The following is a 22,200-nucleotide window of genomic DNA, read 5'->3' on the forward strand; positions in this document are numbered from 1 at the left end:
GCTATCGTTTGCTGCTCATGCAGGGAAATTTCCTTACCTTTATAATTCAGTTCTCCTGGTTGTTTCTCAGAGGTTCGTTCTTAGCCGCGACCTTTGTCACAGCATCCTGTTCTTATATAAATAGTATCCCCCCAGCTTTTCTGAGCCTATGAGTTGGAATATTTTTTGTTTGTTTCTTAGGTTTTCTTCTAATTCCTCAAACTTCTTGAGCCTTTTTTTTCACCCCATTTCTTTACCTTGGCCTTTCTCTGTTGTGTTGCAGACTTTCTGTCTTTGGATGCCTGATAAACGCTGTTTGCTGTTCACACTTTAAAGCAAAGCAGTGGGAAGGCTACCTGGAAGCTCCCTGTGCTCGGCAGGACCCTTGAGAATGAGGGGGCAGGGACGGGCCATCGGGCTGGGGACCCTCTAAGTGCAGGTGACGGAAAGCACTCATCCAGAGAAGGTCCACGGCGTCAGCTGTGGCGCTGCCTGACCCGGGAGGTCGAGGGGGCACAGGGCCCGACTCACTTGCCCTCGGGCTCCATGTGAAGGCTCCACGAGGGTGACAGGTCCTCGCATGCAACGGCTCCAGGCACAGCCTCCCGCGGAAGGAGAGCGGCCTCTCTCAGCAGCTCAGACCGCGGCCAGGGGCCTTACACCGGGAAGCAGTTCCACGTGGCCAGGAAGAGCCACAGGGCATGCCACATCCCCTCACAAGACCAGGGGAGGGGGCAGTCACAGTCAGACCCATGGGCCGAACATAAGAGAGGGCTGGCTCCCCAGGGCACACACAAGGATGCTTTGACCGGAACAGGGAAAGGACGCTGAGAGGCCAAAGCGGCAGCTGTCCCCAGCAGGCCCCACACCGCGCCGGGGCTTCCAGGTGCTTCCTGATACCGTCAGAGAAACGCCCTTGTTTCCTTGGGGTGAGCAACACGCTGGGGGCCGTTCTGTGCGTGGGACCGGGGGTGGGGGGGGCTCAACCAGAGAATGCAAACCTTGGACGAACCCCCATTTCTGTCCCTACCCCTCCTGCCATCCATCACCACAGCAGCCCAGTCCCTGAGGCTGGGCGGGAGGCTCTCTACTTGGCCGCTGCCCCTCTGGCCCAGGTGGCATTTGAAACCCACAGGCCCTGAGATTGCCCAGGAGAACGTGTGGAGCAGCGGTGCTGAGCCTCCAGGGACCACGAGGGTCTGATGGAAGCTGAGAGATCGAATCACATAACAACCCTCTGAAGTTCAGGAGGTCCCTGTGCCCACCTCCGACACCATCAAGAGGGCCTGGTGTCCCCAGGTGGAGTGGCTGGGGTGAAGGCCTAGAGTCAGTGGGTGGAGGGGAAGAGATTCCAGAGGACAAACCAACCTTGGGAAGCAAGACAGCACCATTTCAGACGTGGCCCCAGAGTCCCATCCGGCCGGGACCGGGGAGGCCCGCTGGCTTGAGCAGTCGGGTTACCGGTGGCGGGGCTACCTGAGGACCCCCGGAGGAGCCTGAACAGTGGGCACTAAAGGGCGGGAGGAGGGGGGCCCACGAGGGGGTGCTGCTCTGGGACTCGGCCCTGGAGAGCCGTCCTCCCCTCTCTGTGCACCGCGGTCAGGAGCTCAGGGTCCGACGTCGCATTCTGTGGTCCCTGTGTCTGGGACACACCCACCCCGGGAAGGATGGAAATGAGGAACGGGAGAGGGTGGGGTGGGAGAGGTTAGGGTTTGGGGCGGGTGGAGTGGGATGGACTGTGGGAAGGTGGCGGTGTGCGCACCGGGTGCTGAAGACAGCGGGGGAGAGGGTCCTGTCGAGAGACAGGACCCGGGGGGGGGGGTGCGGGGGGGGCCGCTAGGACGGGGTGCTGCGCCTCGGAGCGCCTGCCTTTATCTCCTCCCTTCCGTCTCCCGGGGGATGCGCCTCCGCGTCTGCCCACCCCCAAGCCTAGGGCGGATGCCTCACGCAAAAGCCAGGCTCCGCGGTCGGCGCTTTGGCGGTCGGCGCTCGGCGCTCCGTGCAGTCTCCGCCGCAGCTCCGTCCTTCCCGCTCGGCAGCGGTCCCTGGAGCAGCCGCCGCGGTTCCGAGCGAGGCCCGTGGCTGGTAAGGCCGGGCGGCGGAATGTGGGCGCGCACCGGGAGGCTGGGGCTGGCGCCCGCCGGGCTAGAAATGAAGACGCAGCGAGGGGCCGACAGGGCCCGGGCGGAGGGTGGAGCCTCCGGCAGGTGGTCGCATCCCGGTCCCCCGGCCCAGCAGCTGAGCCAGGCAGTGGGGGCGGGGGGGGGGGGGAGCGCGAGGCAGAAGCGGGCGGGAGGCGACGCTAAGCTGGGCCCGGGCCTGCGGCGGCGGGGCGGGGTCCGCACAGGGTGACGAGCCCGCGAGGCCCGAACCGGCTCTGGCCCCGCGCAGCCCCGGAAGGGGTGGGAGGGCCGGGTCGAGTCTCACCGTTGGTCCCTTCTCCAGACCCCGATCTGGTTCCTTGGGGACCCTCGGTCCCTGAGACCCCAGGGTGGCCTCTGGTCCTGCCGAGCCCTGGAGACCGGAGTCGGTCCTTCCAGAGCAGCCCAGAATACGGGGCCCCCTCCCCAGGCCTGAGCGCCCCCCGTCCACCGGAGGGTGCTCACCACCGCCCATTCTTTGCCCCTACGCCACCCCCCCCCAAGCACAGAATAACCCGCAGGTGCTGAACCCTCTCACCCCCTGCCGCCCCTTCCCAGTTACTGAACAAGAGCCCACGCCCTCCCCAAGCCTGAGTCCCTAATCCTCAGGCATTACAACCTCCTCCTCTTAGCCCACGCCAGCCTGGTCCGGTAGTGCTCCAAGGTGCTGGGGCCCCATGTACCACCAAATGCTGAGCCCCTGTCCCCAGGCCCCGGGCGCCCTGGGCCTCGCAGAAGCTGAGGTCCCTTCCTCCATCCTCCCGCAGGTTTTGCTCCACGAAGATGAACTGGACTGCCGCCGCGTGCTGGGCTCTGCTGCTAGCGGCCACCTTCCTCTGCGACAGCGGCGCGGCCAAGGGCGGCCGTGGCGGGGCTCGCGGCAGCGCCCGGGGCGGGCTGCGCGGGGGCGCGCGCGGGGCCTCGAGGGTGCGCGTGAGGCCTGCGCCCCGCTACGCCGGCTCCTCGCTGCGCGTGGCCGCGGGAGCGGCGGCGGGGGCAGCGGCGGGGGCAGCCGCGGGCCTGGCGGCGGGCTCGAGCTGGAGGAGGGCCGCGGGGCCCGGGGAGCACGGCCCAGACGACGACGAGGACGGCGCACCCGGCGGCAACGGAACGAACCGAAGCGTCTACAGCTACCGGGCGTGGACTTCGGGCGCGGGGCCCATGGGCGACCCTCACCTCTGCCTGCTGCTGGGCGGTGCCCTGGGCGCCCTGGGGCTGCTGCGGACCTAGGCCGGGCTGGGCTCGGGGGCCAGATCTGCCCCCAGCCCGCGCCTGCCCCGCGAGCCACCACAGAGGCTGCCCAGCACTGAGCGCCCCTTGCCTCCACTGCCCAAGGCCTCTGAGCCCAGAGGAGCTGCGTGGCCAACTCCCGACAGTCCAGCAGCCTCTCCTCCTATGACCCAGAGGCACCTCCTGTTCCCCCTCCTGCCCGATCCCCTCCCCAGCCTCCGCACCTCCCACCCTACCAGGGGACCAGTGGCCCCTCAGCTCCAGGATGCCCTGCCTGCCACTTGGAGGTTAGGGTACCCCCCCAGCCAGAAAGGCAGGTGTCCTGAGGTTCCTGCACCATCCTGGCCAGCTGCCCACCACTCTACAAGCTGTTCAGGCCACTCTAGCTCCCCTGACCCCACCTGGACACTTGAGAGGTGTGGACGGTGCTGACCACCAGGCAGAGAGGTGGGCCCTCAGGCTGGGCTGGTTCGGCCACACCCCTGAGGACGTGGTGGCATCCCCCCCAGAAACAGCCCCAGTGGGCCAAAGGACTTGAGGATTTGGGGGAGAGGAGAGGTTTCCCTCGCAGGCTGTAGTGTGCTGCCTTTCAGAAAGGAAGGGGGCCACATCTGTGGATTAGTGAGCCCAGACGTGGCCCCGTGGTTCTCCAGACGGCTCCCAGGATACCCTCGCCCACAGGAACTGCCCACGCCTTGCCCCTGCCCTTGGGCCCAGGGCCCGTGCCCGTGTCCCCCCACGGGCAGACGCTTTGCGAGACCCGTCGCCAGGGGCTCCCTTAAAGCCACTTTGCTCTGACTTGAAACAGCTCTTCTTGGACCTATTTTGGAAGAAAAAGAAAATCTGTTTAAACTTCAAGAGTTTTGCATTTGCTCTGAGCTCCAGGTCCACGTTCCAGGATAAGAGCCCCGCCTGTACTCGGGGACGGCAGCTGTGGCAGGCAGCCCCTCGGAAGCTGAGGGCGAGGTGGACCGGAGGGGCCGGGGCTCCAGTCAGACCCACGGCCGGCATGGCCACAAGGCAGGGCCCAGTGCCCAGCAAGTGCCACCAGATGTGAGGGCACCTGTCCAGCAGAAGAAAGCCCAGAAGCTGAGCTTCCTCCACACCCCGAGGGCTGTCAGAGCGAGGCCAGAGCGGCCTCTGAAGAAACCACAGGGCGCCTCCTGACAAGGGTTTGCGGCTGGCACTCAACACCCGCGCGGAAGGCCAGCCCTTCACCTCTCAGGTGCCTTTCCCTCAAGCCGCCAGCCTGGTCCACTGGCCGTGAGCTCAGCCTGGGGCCCCAGCTCTTTCACATGTCCTGTGGCTTGAATAGCCTCTTGTCCCTCGGAAGGACGGCCCCGGGGTCTGGCTTCCGGCTCAGGCTCTCCTGTGCTCAGCAGGAGCCTCCCCGGCAGGGCTGCCTCCAGGATCTGCCCTCGCCTGCCCCTGGGCTGCAGGGCCCTTGGGCTCAGCTGATGGACGCCAGTGCCAAGACCAGCATCTCCCAGGAGCCGTGCCACCTCTGCTCTCCCACAGCTGGCACTCGGCTCTGGTTACACTGAAGGTCTCCAGATTATCCGCGGGACCTGGACCAAGCACTTTCCTCCGAAGACCCAGGCGCTCCGCTGCAGGACGCAGCTCCCTGCAGCCTCCTGTGTCCACACTGCCAGCATTCTTGGGTGCGGCGCCCAGATGCGCTCTGTCCTCCCGAACCAAGCTCAACGCTCCCAAAGACCAACAGGTCGTGGCCAAGCCCTGGCCGGGGCCTCAGAGGCAGCGTGACCGTTTTAAAATCTTGAACAGGGGGACCCATCAGGGCGGCCCCTCGGTTGACTCAGTTCTCCCTGATGGGCCCGGCCAGGCTGTGCTCAGCCTCAGAGACCCACCCGGACCTGGACTGTGGCTGGCCCAGACCTTCACGTGCCTCTGCAGCGTGAGCCGCCAGCACACTCGTCAAGCTTTTCCACACACCAGCCCGACTCCAGCGGCATCTGGCATCTGGCACAGCTGCGAGTCTCTGAATGCTTCCCACCCCTATGGGTCAGGGTTCCGGCAGGAGGCCGGTGGGTGTCTCAGGAGACTTGGCAGGTGCGCTGGGGGTGGGGCAGCCACACGGGGCGGCAGGACCTAGAGGGGCGCCTACAGGAAGGGCCGGGGCTGCTGACCAGGTGCAGCCTACCCAATCCCCACCCCTTCCCCCCTCCGGCCTCTCCAGAATGCAAGCTGGTGGTCATGTTCCTGCACCCCTTCAGGTGCGACCACAGCAATGCTGAGCACCGCCTCCGGGAAAAAGTCCTGCTGTCTCATTAGCTGGAAGGTGCTGGGAGGCGGTGGGGAGGCCTAGGGTCTCCGCTGACCACACCGGCCTGTGTGCAGCTGGGCTGTGAGCAGAGCGGCCCCGGCCACCGAGGGGACAGGTGGTCCTTGGGTTCTGCCACGGCTACTTGGGACCTCTTGTCCGTGTGTGTCTGCACGTTTTAGTAGTGAAATAAACACTCTGTTGCCAATGAGACTGTTTCTTATTGCAGGACCCAGGACTCCGTGTCGGGATTCTTACACAAGAGCCTTGGGTACTAAGTGGTTCACGTTCCGTTTTTCCTTGGTGAGGGGCCCAAGGGGCTGCACAGGTGCACAACGAAAGGGCCAACCACAGAGACAGGCCTTTTAATTTTAAAATTACAGATTACACTTTCAACTCCTTCTGAGAAAACACCAGCTTCTCCTCAAGAGAATATTTAGGAGATACTGAACATGAGTGAGTTTCCTCCCCCCGCCAGGAACCCAGGGACGTCCACTGCCCTGATGTCCACACCCAGGCTCAGTCCCCTGTAAGCAGGGGCTGGGCTGGGCAGCAGGAGGGCATGGCCTCCTTCCTAGAGCAGAGACCGGGGAGTATACAGTGACCAGCAAGGAGCCTGTGGACAGGGGACTCCCGGGTGCCCACCCCTGGCCGTGGAGCCGCGAGGCCCTCCTGCTGGACTAGTCAGGGCTCCGCCACAGGGGGGCCCTGCAGGAGGTCCCGGTCCAGCATCACGGGGCCCAGCACCCCGCTGCGGAAGGCCCGCAGGAAGTCTCGGGCGGCCGCAGGGTAGTTGGGCTGGACAACGTTGACGTCACCTGGGGAAAGCAGGAGGGCCCAGTAAGGACGGAGCCCCACTCGGGAGCTCTAGCCCACCCACCTCAGGCCCGTTCAGGTGGGCGCCTGCGCTGCTCATTTGGGAAGCTGGAGCCTCCAGAAGCCACAGGAAGAGGGTGGGGCCGCCCCACGCACCCTGCCCCAGCCCCAGCCCAGACCGAGAGCCCCTCCCCCAGAAGCTCCGCCCCCCGAGCCCAGCCTGGGGCCACCGGGTCTCACCAGTGCCCGTCAGCACCTTCACCTTCTGGGTCTTCCTCAGCTTCACGGCCACACGCCTTAGCACACTGGCGATGTCGTCGCAGGCCTCACCCAGGCCATAGTGCTGCACGTACCTGCACACAGGCGATGGTCAGCAGCTCCACCAATGACCCCTCGTGGGTGCGGGTGACCGCCACGTGGACCTGGGGGCCTCACCGACACCTGCCTTCCGCGTGGCCACGACCAGCTGCCCGAGACCCCCTCCCCCACCGGGGTCCTGGGGCGGCGGTCAGAAAGGCTGCTGCTCCCAGCGGTGTCATCCCCTGGCCCTGAGCTGGCCTCCCACGATGGCAGCCCGGCCACTGGCACACACTCAGTTTGCTGCCGAGGCTGCCTTGGTGCCTCTAGGCGGCTGGCCGGAGATGGACGGTGGTATTCCCCACTGACTGGTGCTCTGGGCCTGGGGGGAAGAGCCAGCACGGGACGGGTGCGGCACATCAGAGGCTGAGAGGCCAAAGGAGACCAGCGTCTTCCACGGACACGTGCCTCCCTGAGCCCCGGGGCCAGGACCCCTGGACCAGCACCTGCGCTGGCCCCTCCCCCTCACCGCCCGCCGGGCAGGCAGGGCTGCAATGTGAACTGCAGCTGCAGAGTGGGGGAGGCCGGACGGGCCTCAGGCCTCGCGCCTGGACCCCACGTGAGCATCGGAGCCGGTCTCGGAACGACAACCCCGAGGAATGCGCGTCCAAAATCAAACTTCCCAGAGCAGCAGCTGCGCAGGCCCCTCTGTCCCCAAGAGATCAAAGGCAAGGAAGACTCCCACCCACACACGCCCAAGACCTGCCACCCGCAGGGAGTCGGCTGTCACGCTTCCCAGAAACACCGAGGACAGCGGAGGTCCAAACTGAATGCCTCGAACATCAAGCAAAACATGACATTTCAAATTCTACTTCCAGGACTTCCCTGGCGGTCCAGTGGTTAAGACTCCGTGCTTCCAGTGCAGGGGGCACGGGTTCAATCCCTGACTGGGGAACCAAGATCCCACACGCTTAGCCACATGCAGCCAAAAAAAACCAAAACCCAAAAAAACCCACATATGTCAAATCCCACTTCCATGCAAATGGGCTAACAGGGACTGGGTCTACTCGCCACCTGGAATAACAAAAAAGGAAGAAACAACCAAAACTTCACACAACAATGGTTTTCAAGGCCCAGACATCAGGCCACAAAGAGTGTAGCCATGGGAAGGAGGAGTGCAGGGAGGGGCCCCGGGGAGCCCGGAGCGGAGAGACGGCGCTGGGGACCAAGGGCAGCTGCCGGCTGCAGGCGAGTCAGACAGGGCAGAGCTGCCCAGGGAGAGGGCTCGGGAAACTGGCAGACAGCCACCCTCAGATGGTCAGCAGAGCAAGTTTCCCAAGGCCAGAGGCCAGGAAGAGCCACCCAAGAGGCAGGAGGGGAGCAGCCGGGACAGACGGAACCCAAGATCCACAGGCTGGGGAGGGGGCGGGACGCCCTGGGAATTGTTCCAGGCCCACCTGACAAACTGTAAAAGGAAGGTCCAAAAGGACCAAAGTGTTTCCAAATAACGGTCCCAGAACAGGAATATAAAGACACCTGTCACCAGAAAGGTCCGATTCACGTGCCTGCCCCCCGTCAAAAGCTGTCAGGCACACACAGCAGGAAAACAGAGCCATTACGAGGAGAAAACCAGTCACCTGAAACTGCCCCAGATGTTAGAACTCCCAGACGTTGAATCAGTTATTAGAACTGCGTTCCCGTGGTTACAAAGTTAAGAAAACACGCAGAAGATAGTAAAAACAAAATGATCCAAACCCAGTATCTAGAGGAGAGCACTGTGAAAACACACACTCGGGATTAAAGCAGGTCAGATCTGCAGAAGAGAGGGTGAGGGGACTGGAGAGCCAGCACTGCTGAGCCGGCGGCACCCGCGGCCAGTGCCTGGGTGGTGGAGTCCTGGGAGAGAGGAAGAATGGCCAGAGATCATCCGAATGTGATACAAACTACACAACAGATGCGAGAGCCCGAGGAACTAAAAGCACAAGAAACATGCAGAAAACCACACGAAGGCCCAGCGCCATAAATTGCTCAAAAACTTGATAAAGAGAAATCTTAACAGCAGCCAGAGGGCCATGAATACAGAGAACAAAGACAGACAGACAGACTTCTCATCAGAAACAACAGCCGCTCTGCGGGACTGAGGAAATCCGTCCATCTAGAATCTACACGCAGGGCAAACGCCCTTCAAAAACTAAGGTGAAATGAGCACATCTTCGGACAAACAGCAACCTGCGTCACTGTGAGCGTCACAGGAAACCCTCGGGCAGGAAGATGGCCCCAGAGGGAGGGCGGGTCCACACACAGACAAGGAGCCGTGACTGGCGAGGCTCAGAGGAAACTGCCGAGATCGAGCCTCCACTTACATCTGTGCATAAACAAAGCTCGGCAGCACGTCTGCTACATAAAAGCAAAAGGTGTGACGAGACCAGCCCAGAGGTGAGGGTGAGGAGAGCGGAAAGGCCCTCACACCACACCCGGCATTAACACCCCCGAAAAGTGTTCTACAAACCCTAAAGCTACCTCCTCCAAAGCTACAGGTAACAAGCTGACAAAGGGGAATCATAAAACAGGCCAGAGAGAGAGAGGAAAAAAGAACAAAGAATAGCTGGGACAGATGGCAAGATGACAGATGGAAACCTAACGTCAGTGACCACATCAGATGTAAATGGGCTACCCAAAATAAAAGCAGAAACGGTCAGACTGCGTACAAAGCAAGGCCCAACTACAAGCAGCCGATAAACACATTTTAAAAGTAAAGACGCACAAGCTCAAAGCAACGCGACAGGAAAGATGAGCACACAGAGACTCTCCTGAAGGATAAGGGGGGTCACGTCCTCAAACCACCAGAAGAACCCAATGACCTCCTGACGCTTTCCACCCCCGACAACGGAGCCTGGAAACTCATGAAGCAGCTGCTGCCAGGACAGCGGGGAATGTTGGGAGCCAAGAAGTTTTCGCCATTAGAAGATGGCCGACACCCTGCTTCTCTTCCTGATTTATGAGATAGAAGTTCGCGCCTAAAATGAAAGCCCGCGCACGCAGCACCAATGATGATTAGCCAAGTACTTCCCTCATTCTGAATCCCGCCCCCCTTTCTCTGCAGTGTATAAATACAGCTACCGCAGCAATAAAAGTTTGAGGCTTGATCAGGATTCTGTCTTGCCTCCATTCTTTCGCGTCTCCTGCCCTTCCCCCTTTTTTCAACCCCCACAGGTTCCTCCTCGGACTCACAAGGATTTGTCCTGCTGGTCGGGACTCCCGGGGACGCCCGGGGCCGTACACAGGGGAAGAGAGCAGCCCAGGCGGTGGTGGGAGAGCCCGTCTCCCCACGGGCAGCACAAACAGGAAGAGAGTCAGGAACACGGAAACAAGGAAGGAACAGGGACCGAACAGCAATCAACCAACAGCAACCAGGAAGAAAGAGAACACAGAAAGTCAATGAAACCAAAAGCTGGTTCTCTGGGGACAGTCAATAACCTGTGCCTGATGTCCTCAAGGTGATAAAGCAGCGGTCCCCAACCTTTTTGGCACCAGGGACCGGTTTCGTGGAAGACAGTTTTTCCACGGACGGGGTTGGGGGGAGATGGGGTGGCTCAGGCGGTAACGCGAGCGACACGGAGCGACGGGGAGCGGCAGAGGAAGCTTCACTCGCTCACGCGCCACTCATCGCCCGCTGTGCGGCCCGGTTCCTAACAGGCCACAGACCGGTACTGGGTCCCCTGGGGGTTGGGGACCCCTGTGATAAAGGACAGCTCTGGGGCCCCACGGGACACCGGCGCTCACACCGTCCTCAGCAGCAAGAACGAACCAACCAGATGTCTGCACAATGAAACCTCCCAGTGGTGACCAGTGTTAGAACACGGATGAATCCCGAGACGACGGGGCTGAGCAGGGAGTCCGCACCATGTGGCTCCACTCGTGAGATTCTAGGTGATGGGAAGCAGATGGGGCAGGAAGGGGCGGGAAGGAGGGGCTACAAAGCAGCATAAGAACTGGGGGGGTTTTCTGGACTGTGGAACGCTTTCACACGTCTATTAAACTGTACACTTCAAAGGACTGCACGCTATCTGTCTACAGTACTTTAACGGTTCTGTTTTTTCAGTCACGTTTGTCTGGGATGGGAGAGGAAGGGCCCGCCTTCCCACACTCACCCCAAGAGCTGGCGCCTGTTGAGGGTGTAGAGAAGGTAGTCAGCCAGGGTCTCCTCGCCCACCAGGTGGTCCAGCACGGTTCCTGGGAACAGGCAGCAAGGGTGAGCGCACACACGTGCCGCTGAGGAGGCCAAGCCGTGGCCTGACCTGCCCCCACCAGCCCCGCCCCACCTGTTAAACAGGAGGAGGGCGCCCCTCCAGGGCAGGCCAAGAGGACTGGTGGCGTCAGAGGGTGCAGAGTGTGTCACTTGTGAGCCAGGATCACACACGCTGCCCGAGACGTCCTGCACCACAACTCTGGACATCTCTATGGCAGCCGGGCCAAGGCTGGCACGAGGCGCCCAGCCTGGGGGCCTGGGGGCCTATTGTGGGGGGTTGGCTCACCACACAAGGCCAGCTTCAGGCCTGTCTCCACGCTTTGGATCCGGGGAGCCAGCACCCCAGGGGTGTCCAGCAGGAACATCAGCGGCCGCTCACACACCTGTGGGCACAGAGGGCAGTCGGCCAGCCGCTCGAGCAGCCTCAAGCAGCCCCTCCCGCCAGGCCCTCTGCTGGGCCCCACAGGCTTGAGGAGGCCCCAGAGCCTGCCCGCCAGTGTCGTCACTGCCACCAGCTCTCAGCTACCCCACAGGATGCCACTCCCGCGTGATGCGGAGAACGAATAAGAGCAGGAACCCAGCAGCTGCCCTCCTCCCAGGAGGACGGGCTCTGCCCTGACCCTGTGTGCCCTCGGGCAGCTTCCCTCACCTGTGAGATGCGGTGGCACCTGTGCCCTCCCCCAGGCTTGCTGTGAGGACTGGGGCAGCGCTTGGCGGACAGAGTAGAGGGAAGGGGCGGTGGAGGCCCGGCAGCCGAGGGCCCCTACCTGAATCCTGGACATCACAGCTCTGGTGATCCCAGGCTCGCCGCCCACCCTGGTGGCTTTTCCTGCAGGATAAAAGAGGGTGTCAGTGTCTGTTAAACACACAGGCAGGTAAGCTACAGAATGAGCAACGACACACGTGGAGACCTGGAGGGCCCCCCAACACCAGGAGAGAACTGTCTCCCGGCCCTGAGAGTGGCCCAGCACCTGCTAAGCAACGGCCGTGACGTCTGGACCGGAGCTGCCCGCCGCCATCACCTTCCTCCCTGCAAGACCGGGTCCCAAGCATCTGCCCCCACACCACCCAGAAGAGCCTGTCGGTGGGGCCACTCCTGACCAAGAGGCCGCCTGTGCTCTGAACACTGGCTGCCCTGGGGCCCAGCTCAGGGTGTGTCCCAAGCAGACTCTGCACCCTCTGCTGAATCAACACAAGAACAAAGAGACACATGCATCCGTCGGCACAGACGGATAAACGAAATGTGGTCCGTCCACACCACAGAGTATTATTCAGCCCGAAAAAGGAAGGGAATTATGAATTATGAATCACGCTACAACGCGGGTGGACCCTGTAGAGCTAGGCTCCGTGAAATAAGCCTGACACAGGCCAAATCCTGTGATTCCAGTTATGTGACACCGGAGCTGTCAAGTCCACATGACAGAAAGTAGACCAGAGGCTCCCAGGAGTTCAGGAGGGCAGCTACCATTTATGTCTAGAGTTTCCGCTTGAGATGATGGAAAAATCTGGAAATAGGTGGTGTGATGTTTGCACAGCACTTAACGTACTTAATGCCAATGATGTTTTTTAAAGCCACAACTAAAGAAAAATAAACAAAACAACAGCTGACTGTAACAGCTCCCCAGTTGGCAGCGAAACAGCCCGAGATGACGGTCTGGCACTGTTCGGGCTTTGGGGTGGCGCCCGAAGGACACACTCGTGCAGACTTGGTCTCAAAAGTTGAGAGGCGTGGGACAAGGACACAGGCCTGGGGCTCCCCCTCCCCAGGTCCCGGCCTGACGTCGCACCCCACGTTTCCTACACACCTTGAGCACAGCGGGTCAGAGACAGATAAATGAAAGGACGAGACTACCAACGTTTAGGAAAGTCATCGCACATACTAAACACTATAATTAAGCATTTAGTTTTGAAGAGAGAACGCGAATGAAGCATAAAATGTATAAGGGAATGACTGTGTCTCACCAGCTGACTGCATGCCAGGCTGTCACCTCCTCCTGGTGGGAAAAGACCCCCTGACGAGCTGGGGTCTCGGGCTCTGAAGTTTGTCCCAGCACAAGAACCAGAGCCTGCCCCGGGGAACTACCTTTCCTGAGGTGCTGCCTCCGCAGGGAGTTGATGAGCGATGACTTGCCCACGTTGGGGACCCCAATCACCATGATGCAGTACTCCAGGTTCTGCAGGCGCGAGAGCAGGGATCAGCGGCCCAGCCAGACCCCCCAGACCCACGCACGCCCAGGCCAGCTTAACAGGAAGGACAGTCGCTGCACCAGCCCTGCTCACCCACCTACGGAGACCCGGAGGACAGGGGGCTCCCCAGGCTGTGCTCGGTAGCTGGGTCTGGGGCTCCCCAGCGGGAGGGACGTCCCACAGCTGGCACTGGCCCACCACCAACCTCTCCTCGGTGATAGCGGTAGCTGCTCCCAACCAACTCCGTGACCTTCGGGATTATCTGCAAGAAACAGACCACAGGCCCTTTCCTGGGGGAACTGGCCACCCTTAGCTTCTGGAGGTGGACACTCCAGCGCCCAGCACCGGACAGCTCAGGTCCAAACACGTCAAGGTTCAGGCTGCGCTACGGCAGGCGGAGGTGGGGGTCGCCTGTGCCCACCTCGTCCCTCCACCAGGAACCAGCAGGACAGACCCCATGGGGCGACGGCTGTGACTGCCAGCACCTGCTAACAAGATGCACGTCAGCCGGTGAAATTCTCAAATACAACTGGGAAAACAGGCACTAGACCCTCCACAGGCCCTTCCACCTTATGACCCCGGAACGTGTCTCGCAGGCTGACTCTGCTCCCTTCCCACCATCAGCCGTCAGGCCCGTGCTGCCCTTGGCACCGGGAGATGAGCGTGCCCAGACCCAAGCAATTACGGGTCGTCTCCGACACTGTGCTTCTTGCAGAAGCACAGCCTAATGCGTGGCGTCTCTTTAACGTATTTAAGCAGAGCATTAGAGCACAAAACAGAAAAACCCACCTGCTTGATATTTTCATCCTTCACACAGTTGGTAAAAATGACATTTTTTAGGCCTTCTCCTTCTAAGTGTTGTATAATTTTCTGAAAGAGACAAGACGAAATTTCCATTTTAAACACTAAATGAAGACATGGGCAGTGTCACACGCTAACGCCCAAGATCTGCTCGCCAGCCCAGAGCCGCAGCGGCCAGGGACTCAGGGAGGAGGCTGGGCCCACCGGGCAGCGCAAGGGGCAACGCAGCACCAGGGCCAGGCTGCCTGAGGAGACGTCCAAGGAGGGCAGCCTGGCCCCGGGGTGGCCCTGGGCGGCTGGCTCCATGTGAGGACACAGAGAGAGGAGGCCACACCAGGTCATTCCAAGTCACTCCCAGCACTGGAACTGCTCAGCGCTGGTCTCTGTCTGGTCGCACCATCCCTCCCACTCCTCCTAACGAGCTTCCACACAACGAGCTCCACTGAAACTAAGCTTTGAGCCCCATCCGATTACAAAGTACAAGGAATACTTTAAAAGCCCCTAAGTAAACTAAGGTTAATATGAACTTACTGGCCGTAACGTGAAGCAACATCAGCGCATGACTGATATTTTTACAACCAGTATTGCACTCTTTGATCAGCTACTGAGTTACTTAAAGGAACAAAGAAATCGTTCATTAATTCATTTAGTTTTACTCATTTATGTTATTTGTTATGAGGACGCAGATTAAGGTCAGGCATCACAGACACACGTGAAGCTGCGCTTCAAGTGTACAGATTTGCACGGGACGCTGCCACCCACTCCACAGAGGCAGACACGGAGGGCCACCCTGGGGGCTTCTCCTCTCCTCTCCTCCCCAAGCCCTTGGCCGCAGCACCTGAGAGGAGGGGCAAACACCCCAGCCGCCTCCCACAGGTGAGACCCCCCCACCCCCGTGTCCCCTTGTCAGGCCACCTAGTGTGCCCGTCACTCCACAAAAATCAGCATTTTGGAGCAGGAACAACTGATGGCTGATACGACCCAAGTCTCAGCGAAGCAAAGCAGCTGAAAACTTGTGATCACCAGTAACTACAACTGCCCCTGCAGTGAAACCCGTGGGGTTCTGTTCTCAGAGCGGAGCGCGCTCGGCAGGAGGGATTTCAGTGAGCAGACGCCTGCACGGCAGGGGCAGGGTCCTGATGGGCGACGTCTTCCGCTCGGGTTCTCAATGAACAAAGCACCCTGTGGCTTCAGCACTTGCATCTCCCTGGAAACCGGGTGCTACAGGCCTGTGGCAGGGGTTTAAATAACTCAATGTACCACAGCCAACTAAGAAACCAGGAACGTGTTCTTGCTGCTGTGAAAGGAAAAGCTCCACAAAAGAAAAAAACTGGCTTGATTTCAAGATTCTGACACCTACTCTTTACAAAGGATTTGATAACAGCAAGAAAAGCAGAGAAGAACACTTCACAAGTAACATTTCCTGAATCTTCACGTTTCTCTTACTCAGGGACAAGGCGAAACATACCTCCGGCCTGGTCACTGTATCCCCGTCCCGCAGGGCTGAGGGAAATCCCCTAGCTGCTTTGGGCCACCCGCCTTCCAGCTTCCAGATCACTCGGTGGGCAGCAGGTAGCCCACAGGTCAGCCAGGGGTCTGGGAAGCCGTGGGGCTGGCCAGCGAGGACACCAGGGGCAAATGCAGCCACCAGGAGGCCTCCAGGCCAGCGCTGTCCGGGGGACGACCACTCACCTCATGAGGCAACAGAAACGTTAGCGAATGAAAGTGAAATAAAACGTGGACGTCGGCCTCACAGCAGCAACTACGACCCACGTGCTCACAGCCTCGCGGGTCCAGTGGCCGCCACGTGGGGCTCTCGGCTCCGGCCGCACCTCCCGGCCACCTGCTACAGGAGGCGCATGCTTCGATCACTTGGATCATGAGTTAAACAAAGGGTAGTTTGCTAAAGCCGGCGGGCCCGGGCGGCCTGACACCACGTCCGCCCAGTGATCCGGTCCGACTCAGGGGCGCTCACGCGGAAGGCCCTGCGGGGCATTACCTGCTGCTCCTTCAGATCCGCCAGGTCCATCTTGTTGAGGACGAGCAAGTGAGGCTTAAGCCCAAGGGTCTCCTGAAACAGAGGGTTTCGGCCTGAAAGTGGGATGTGGCCAAATTAAGGCAAAATTCCTTCAAAGCTTTACCAGCCAATTAACGTACTTTGCCTCGTCTTGTTACGCAGACTGGACCACCTTCGAAAGGAAACCTTCAGAAGGGACAGGGCAGAGGAAGCCCAGTCTGGGAGCAAGCGAGCTCGGGCCAGCCCAGCCTCCCACCAAGACCAACCCCCCAGCGTGCCTGCCCCGCCAGTGCCAGGAGCCACTGCAGGCCCCTCGCCACTTCCTGTGGACAAGAGGCAGAGCACAGACAGGGCGGTGGCCCTCAAGTGGCTTCTCAAACAGGAACGACGGTGGCAAAAGCAAAAAACAAAGCCCACTGGAAGGTTTTACGACTAGACCATTGTTCAGTTGCCAAAACGATCTGATGGCTCAAAAAAAGTCCCTCCCACAGAGTCCTAACTAGTATATGTCAGACCACCGCCGCCACCCACCGCCACCACCCTGTGGAGTTCCCACGAAGACCTCCAGTGAACCTGCCTCCTTACTGCCATGGGCAGGCCCTTTTTCCCTCAGCCAGGGGCCCTTGGCGCTCACTGCCAAGTGCCACCTCCCATGACACGGACCCAGGCAGGAGGGAGGTCTGTCTGTGTCTTCATCTCGTGAGCACTCGGCCCCTACCTGGTGCTTGTCTACTACGAGGCCAAGGCCTCAACGTGCCCTGGGTCTAGGCACCCAGTCAAGTGCTGTGCCCTCACCCACACAACAAAGGGACTTTCCGTAAACAGCCCTCTTCCCTCAGAGGCTAGCCAAGCCTGTGCTAATTCATGACGCTGAGAGCCTCCAGACTCCCTCACGGCGCCGACCTGGTGGAGAAATCGAACGTCTAGGGACTAAAGGAGCAGAGGCGGCCTCTCATCACAGCACACGGAGCAGTAAGGGCAGGTTTCGTTGTTTTTCAATAATCAGACATATAACTGCCAGTAAGCCCTTCGGACTGGCATGAGGTATTGTACGAACTGATACATTTAGCCTACAGTAGAGAAATTCCCACAGGCCTTTGAAAGAGAAAACAGTCCCTCGCCCTCCACCCTAGAGATGGCAATGACTCTCAAGCCAACACCTTCGCCGTACAAGGAAAATCTAAACACAGCTCAGGTAAGTACAACAAAAGCAGGCTCTGAAAAGTATACTGAGCGAGATGGCTACATCTTGCCAATCCACGCCTCAAGTACAGCGGGAAAAGTCTGGTTGGCAGGAACGTTTTAATGGAGGTTTCATATCCCACCTGGACTGGGTTGGAAGGCCTGGGCGTGCCAGGCAGAGGTCTGAGAGAAACGATGCCACCTGCATAGCAAAGGGGAGCTTTCTGGGCCCCACAGAGATTCTGGTTCACTGGCCTGTAAAGGGGCCCAGATATCGGTATTTTCAAAAGCCTCCTGGGGGAATTCTCGTGCGTAACGAGGACTGAGAACCACTGCTTCAAATGCCAATAATTATGACAGGTGACGCCGCTGACCACTGTGGTGCTGACTGGACCAGAGCAGGGACCAGAGGAGGTAGACAGAAACAAGGTAACAAGCCAGGAATGCCTCCTGCTTGACTCAGGAGGGTCTCCCCTGCACTACAGTTCTGCACCCAATGCCAATGGGGTTGGGGGACGTCCCTCACCACCAAGCAATCCTCCACCACCACCAGCTGGGTGTCCTAGTATTCAACTCAGTTCTGCCACTATCTACCTGGAGATGACATCAGACCCCACAGGTTAAGGGCTCAGGACTGCTACCACCCCCCACTTCAGACACCAACTGCAAGTCGAGGTTGTCACCTGGTGACAACCAACATGCTGTCTGACCAACGGGCTATGGAAGGAGGGTTCCCACGACCCCCTCCTTGGGTCCTACCAATATCAGTCTGCCAGACTGGCTCAAGGAATTAAGAGAAACATTTTACTTACTAGATCAGGCTTATTATAAGAAGACCTAACTCTGGAATAGCCAGATGGAAAACACGTATAGGGCGAGGGACGGGGAAGGGACCCGGAGCTTCCATTCCCTCTATATGCCACTATGCCTGCATCTCGACACCTCACCAACCCAGAAGCTGTCCCCAGCCCACCCCTCAACCTTTTGGGTTTTTACAGCGGCTTCATTACACAGGCAGGACAGAATGAATCACTGGCCTTGGGTGACTGAACTCAATCTCCAGCCCCTCTCCTTTCCGTAAGGTCAGAGGGTAGGACTGAAAGTTCTAAGGCTCCCATATCAAGGTTGGTTCCCCCAGCAACCAGCTCCCCACCTTAGGTGACTTAGGGTCTTTTCCAAAATCACCTCATTAACATAACAAAAGACACCTTAACGAGCTCCTCACTTAGGAAATTCCAAGACTTTCAGGAGCTCTGTGCCAGAACCAGGACACAGACCAAATATGTGTTGCTTATTATAAGTCACAATGTCACAAGCACCAAAGGATATCCGGGCATCATGGACCTCGATGATACAGTCCACCAGCTTTAGGCTGCTCTGCATCTTCTTCAGCCCTGGAAAACAGAAGAAGGACGCTTAAGGGAAGAAAGGGGTCCATGGCCTTTTAAGAGAGGTAGAAGATTTCAGTTGAACTGTCAAGAATGACACACCATCATAAACAACCTAAAATGAATACATCTGAGTGCAGTGCTCTATTAAACAATAACTGTGTCTCCTTCAAATTCAACCCTGGTGGCTGAGGAGAGAAAGTTCAGGTCCCTGCCTGAGGGACACCTGCACATCACAGGGTGAGGTCAGAGCCCATCCGTCTACACCACTTCCACAAGTGGGCGACTCTAGGTGGAATATTTAACCTCTATGGGTCTTCATCTATAAAGCAGAGAAACACTGACTAATTGACTCATGGGGCCCTCAATACTGTGTGGAGATGACGATGGTGTAGGTACCAACCTGAGCCACTCACCCTGGACGACGCACACACAAGGCACTGAACTCACCCCGCACTAGGAACACAACAATGCTCCTCTTCTGCGGCTCAGCAGTGACACCGCCCCTCAGCCTCCCCTCCCACAGCCAAGCCCTGTCATTTATGCACATCCTCAGACATCTCACCTCACCCCACATGCCGCCCCCCGCGGGCGCCCCGTCCCTCCCGAGCACCGACGCGCGGAGCACCCGTCACCGAGCCTGGCAGAGCAGGCGCCAAAGGGGGCGGGAGCAGGGGGAGCGTGGCAATCCGTCACACGGGGAAGGGCTGGACCCGTCCTACATGTCTTCTTGGGGCCAAACTTTGACAAATGAACGGTAAGAAACTCCCAGAGAGGTTTGGGCAGAAGACAACAAACTCGATCTACGTCTCAAAGGTTTTGAGGTGACTGAATAGCTGAATACAACTTGTAAAGTGCTTTCCTACCCCTACTTCATCTAGTCTCCAAAGTAACGTCAGGACTTTATCTTTTCCAAAGCAGATGTGTAAACTGAGGCTTCAGGAGCCGAGTGGCAGAAGGGCCTTACGACCCCCGCCCTCCCCGCTCGCGGGCGACCTGCGAAGAGCCGGGTAAACAGCGTGGGCCCCGCCGCGTCTCGCCGGACCTCACCCTTGGCCATGTGGCCCGGGAACCAGCGCGCCACGTCGCGACCGTCTAGGGGGAAGCTCTCCCGCCAGGCGGCCCGGGCGGCGCCGCACAGCGCGCGCGTGGTGAGCCTCATGGCGCCGCGTCCCGAGCTCCGCGCAGAGCCGCGGACCGCTCCATCAACGGACTTCTCCGCCGGGCCCGCGACCCACACAAGGGTTCCGACGCTCCAAGCTTCCGCAGCGCGGCCAGCGCGTGCGCGAACGACTCTGCCTCTAGCGGCGGACCCCGAGAGGGGGCGGGGGCCCGTGGGCGGGGCTATGAGCCAGGGGCGTGGCTCCGAGCCAGGGGCGGACCCACGCAGTCCCGGGGGTTATCGGGGTCCAGGGTTCAGTAATTCATTAAATTAAAAAATCCTGGTTCTTCCTAAGCGTATCCTGAGCATAAGTAACAAAATTTAGCAGTCCGCTGTCAGTTTGGTCCCTTTTTACAAACTTGGTCAAAATTTTTCAGATATTTAACATTTAACTTACAAGTGTAACATCCTTTTCTAAGTACTCTGGATTTTAATGTAACAAACAAACCTTTGCAAAAACTGACTGCAGTTCTGCTAAATTAAACCTATTAGTACAAACAGCCTCAAAATTCCCTTCACTGTCCCAACACTCTGTATAAATGTAGTCAGATTCTAACTTTTTTTTTTTTTTTTGGCCGCGCAGCATGGCTTGCAGGATCTGAGTTGTGCAACCAGGGGTTGAACCTGGGTCATGGCAGTGGGAGCCCAGAGTCCTAACCACTAGGCCACCAGATTTTAACTTTATACCTCAAGTCTGAGTAACTACTGACTGCACTTCGAGTTACAAGAGTATGACAATAATGTAATTTTTTATTTTATTTTATTTTATTTTTGTCTGCGTGGGGTCTTCGTTGCTGCACGTGGGCTTTCTCTAGTTGCGGCGAGCGGGGGCTACGCTTCATTGCGGTGCACGGGCCTCTCACTGCAGTGGCTTCTCTTGTTGTGGAGCACGGGCTCTAGGCATGTGGGCTTCAGTAGTTGTGGCAAATGGGCTCAGTAGTTGTGGCCAACGGGCTCTAGAGCGCAGGCTCAATAGTTGTGGCACACAGACTTAGTTGCTCTGTGGCATGTGGGATCTTCCCGGACCAGGGCTCGAACCCGTGTCCCCAGCATTGGCAGGCGGATTCTTAATCACTGCGCCACCAGGGAAGCCCTAATGGAATTTTTTAAACAAGCTCCTAAAACTCCAAAGATGCTCAGATTCTCAGCACAAAGATATCACTACTGTCATCTTGATGGCCTTAAACCTCCTAATACTCAGAGCTAATGGTTCCTGGGGCTGAGACAAGCCCTCCAGGTGCCTGACTGAGACCATCTGGGCCTCCTGCCAGGCCTCCCAGCACCCCTCCTGAGCCAGCCCAGACAGCCTGAGTCCTGCACCCAGACTCATGAAACGTGAGACGTCAACAACACAGAACTCTGTGCCTGATGCACGCTGTGTTCTTCCATGGCCCTAGGACCAAAGAACGAAAATAAAAACCCTCCTGAAGCCCAGATTTCTCTCAGCTGTCTGACAGGCAGGTGCCCCAAGTGAGACAACTCCAGGGACACAAAGCAGTGGACACACAGACAGACCTCTGGGGGCAGAGGGAAGGTCCCTGGGAGGGTGATTTGACCCAAGATGAGAAGTCAATAAGAAGGTGCCAGGATGAAGGATGGAGGGCGTGTCTGGCACCACGGCCCAGAGCCTGGCCACTTGGGGCTGAAGAGAAGCCCAGAGGCAGTTCTCCAGGCATGCATATACTCCTCCAGGGAGCCAGGGCCCCAACCCAAAGCAGGACACACCCTGCAGCCCAAGGTCTGAGGAGGGTCAGGAGCCACTGACCTCGAGGTAGGTGCCAGGCCGGTGGGCGCCAGGCCGGTGGGCCCCGTGCCTGCCACACGGAGTCCCAGCCTCTGCAGCTCCTGCACCTCCCTGCACAGGCTAGCTTCCAGCTGCACCGCCTCCCCGGGATGGTCCTGGAAAGATGCCCAAGCTCTGCCGTGGCAGCCATGAGACTGGCCATTGCCACCCTCACCTGAGGCTTCTGTCCTTTCCTCAGCTGTGAGATGGGGGCCGTGCAGCCCATTCCCTGGGGCTCTGAGGATGCAGCGAGGGAAGATGAGAGAAGCTGAGCACAGCACCCAGGCCCCCGATACACTCCCCACCATCTACCCAATCACTGCCCAGGAGACCCTGACACGCTCACCCCAGCACCGCCCAGGGCACCCTCACACGCTCACCCCAGCGCCGCCCAGCGCACCCTCACACGCTCACAGCAATGCCGCCCAGGGCACCCACTCCTCTGCACCCTTCAGGCCTCACTGTTCACCTCCTCCAGAAAGCCCTGGGCCCTCGGGTCAGAAAAGGGTGCCCCCTCCCCCACACACTCCTGTCTCACACTCACTGGCCCTCGCCCAGACCGTAGGGCAGCCAGTGCCTGAACAACGGGGAGGTCCACTGGCTCTGCTGCCACCAGCAACGAGAATTCAGACACCCGTGAACACACCCAGGGTCCAGGGTGGCCGGGGTAGGCGGGCCACGTGCTGG

At 59.2% G+C, this 22,200-nt stretch overlaps 2 protein-coding genes across 5 annotated transcripts; one reads left to right on the plus strand and one right to left on the minus strand.

Annotated features, from left to right (window-relative positions):
- Positions 1 to 1,827: 1,827 nt before the first annotated feature.
- Positions 1,828 to 5,841, plus strand: SPRN (shadow of prion protein). The gene is made up of 2 exons (XM_033842410.2): positions 1,828 to 2,064; positions 2,888 to 5,841. Exon 2 carries the CDS (start codon positions 2,904 to 2,906, stop codon positions 3,348 to 3,350), a length of 447 nt encoding a protein of 148 aa, XP_033698301.1. The 5' UTR covers positions 1,828 to 2,064; positions 2,888 to 2,903; the 3' UTR covers positions 3,351 to 5,841.
- A 139-nt stretch (positions 5,842 to 5,980) lies between these two features.
- MTG1 (mitochondrial ribosome associated GTPase 1) lies at positions 5,981 to 22,176 on the minus strand. 4 transcript variants are annotated; one of them, XM_073793759.1, is made up of 11 exons: positions 21,496 to 22,176; positions 18,508 to 18,574; positions 15,981 to 16,083; positions 13,970 to 14,050; positions 13,386 to 13,442; positions 13,077 to 13,167; positions 11,761 to 11,822; positions 11,280 to 11,376; positions 10,896 to 10,977; positions 6,710 to 6,800; positions 5,981 to 6,449 (listed from the first exon to the last, which is right to left on the minus strand). In XM_073793759.1, exons 1-11 carry the CDS (start codon positions 21,737 to 21,739, stop codon positions 6,363 to 6,365), a joined length of 1,062 nt encoding a protein of 353 aa, XP_073649860.1. In that variant the 5' UTR covers positions 21,740 to 22,176; the 3' UTR covers positions 5,981 to 6,362. The 4 variants fall into 4 exon arrangements, 3 of the variants coding, with proteins under 3 accessions (XP_073649860.1, XP_073649859.1, XP_073649862.1); XM_073793758.1 differs by having other exon boundaries at positions 6,688 to 6,800; positions 21,496 to 21,968; XM_073793761.1 differs by lacking the exon at positions 21,496 to 22,176 and adding an exon at positions 19,619 to 19,855 and having other exon boundaries at positions 6,688 to 6,800.
- Between the last annotated feature and the right edge of the window lie 24 nt (positions 22,177 to 22,200).

The sequence above is a fragment of the Tursiops truncatus genome, chromosome 16 (assembly GCF_011762595.2).
Source record: "Tursiops truncatus isolate mTurTru1 chromosome 16, mTurTru1.mat.Y, whole genome shotgun sequence".
Lineage (NCBI taxonomy): Eukaryota > Metazoa > Chordata > Mammalia > Artiodactyla > Delphinidae > Tursiops > Tursiops truncatus.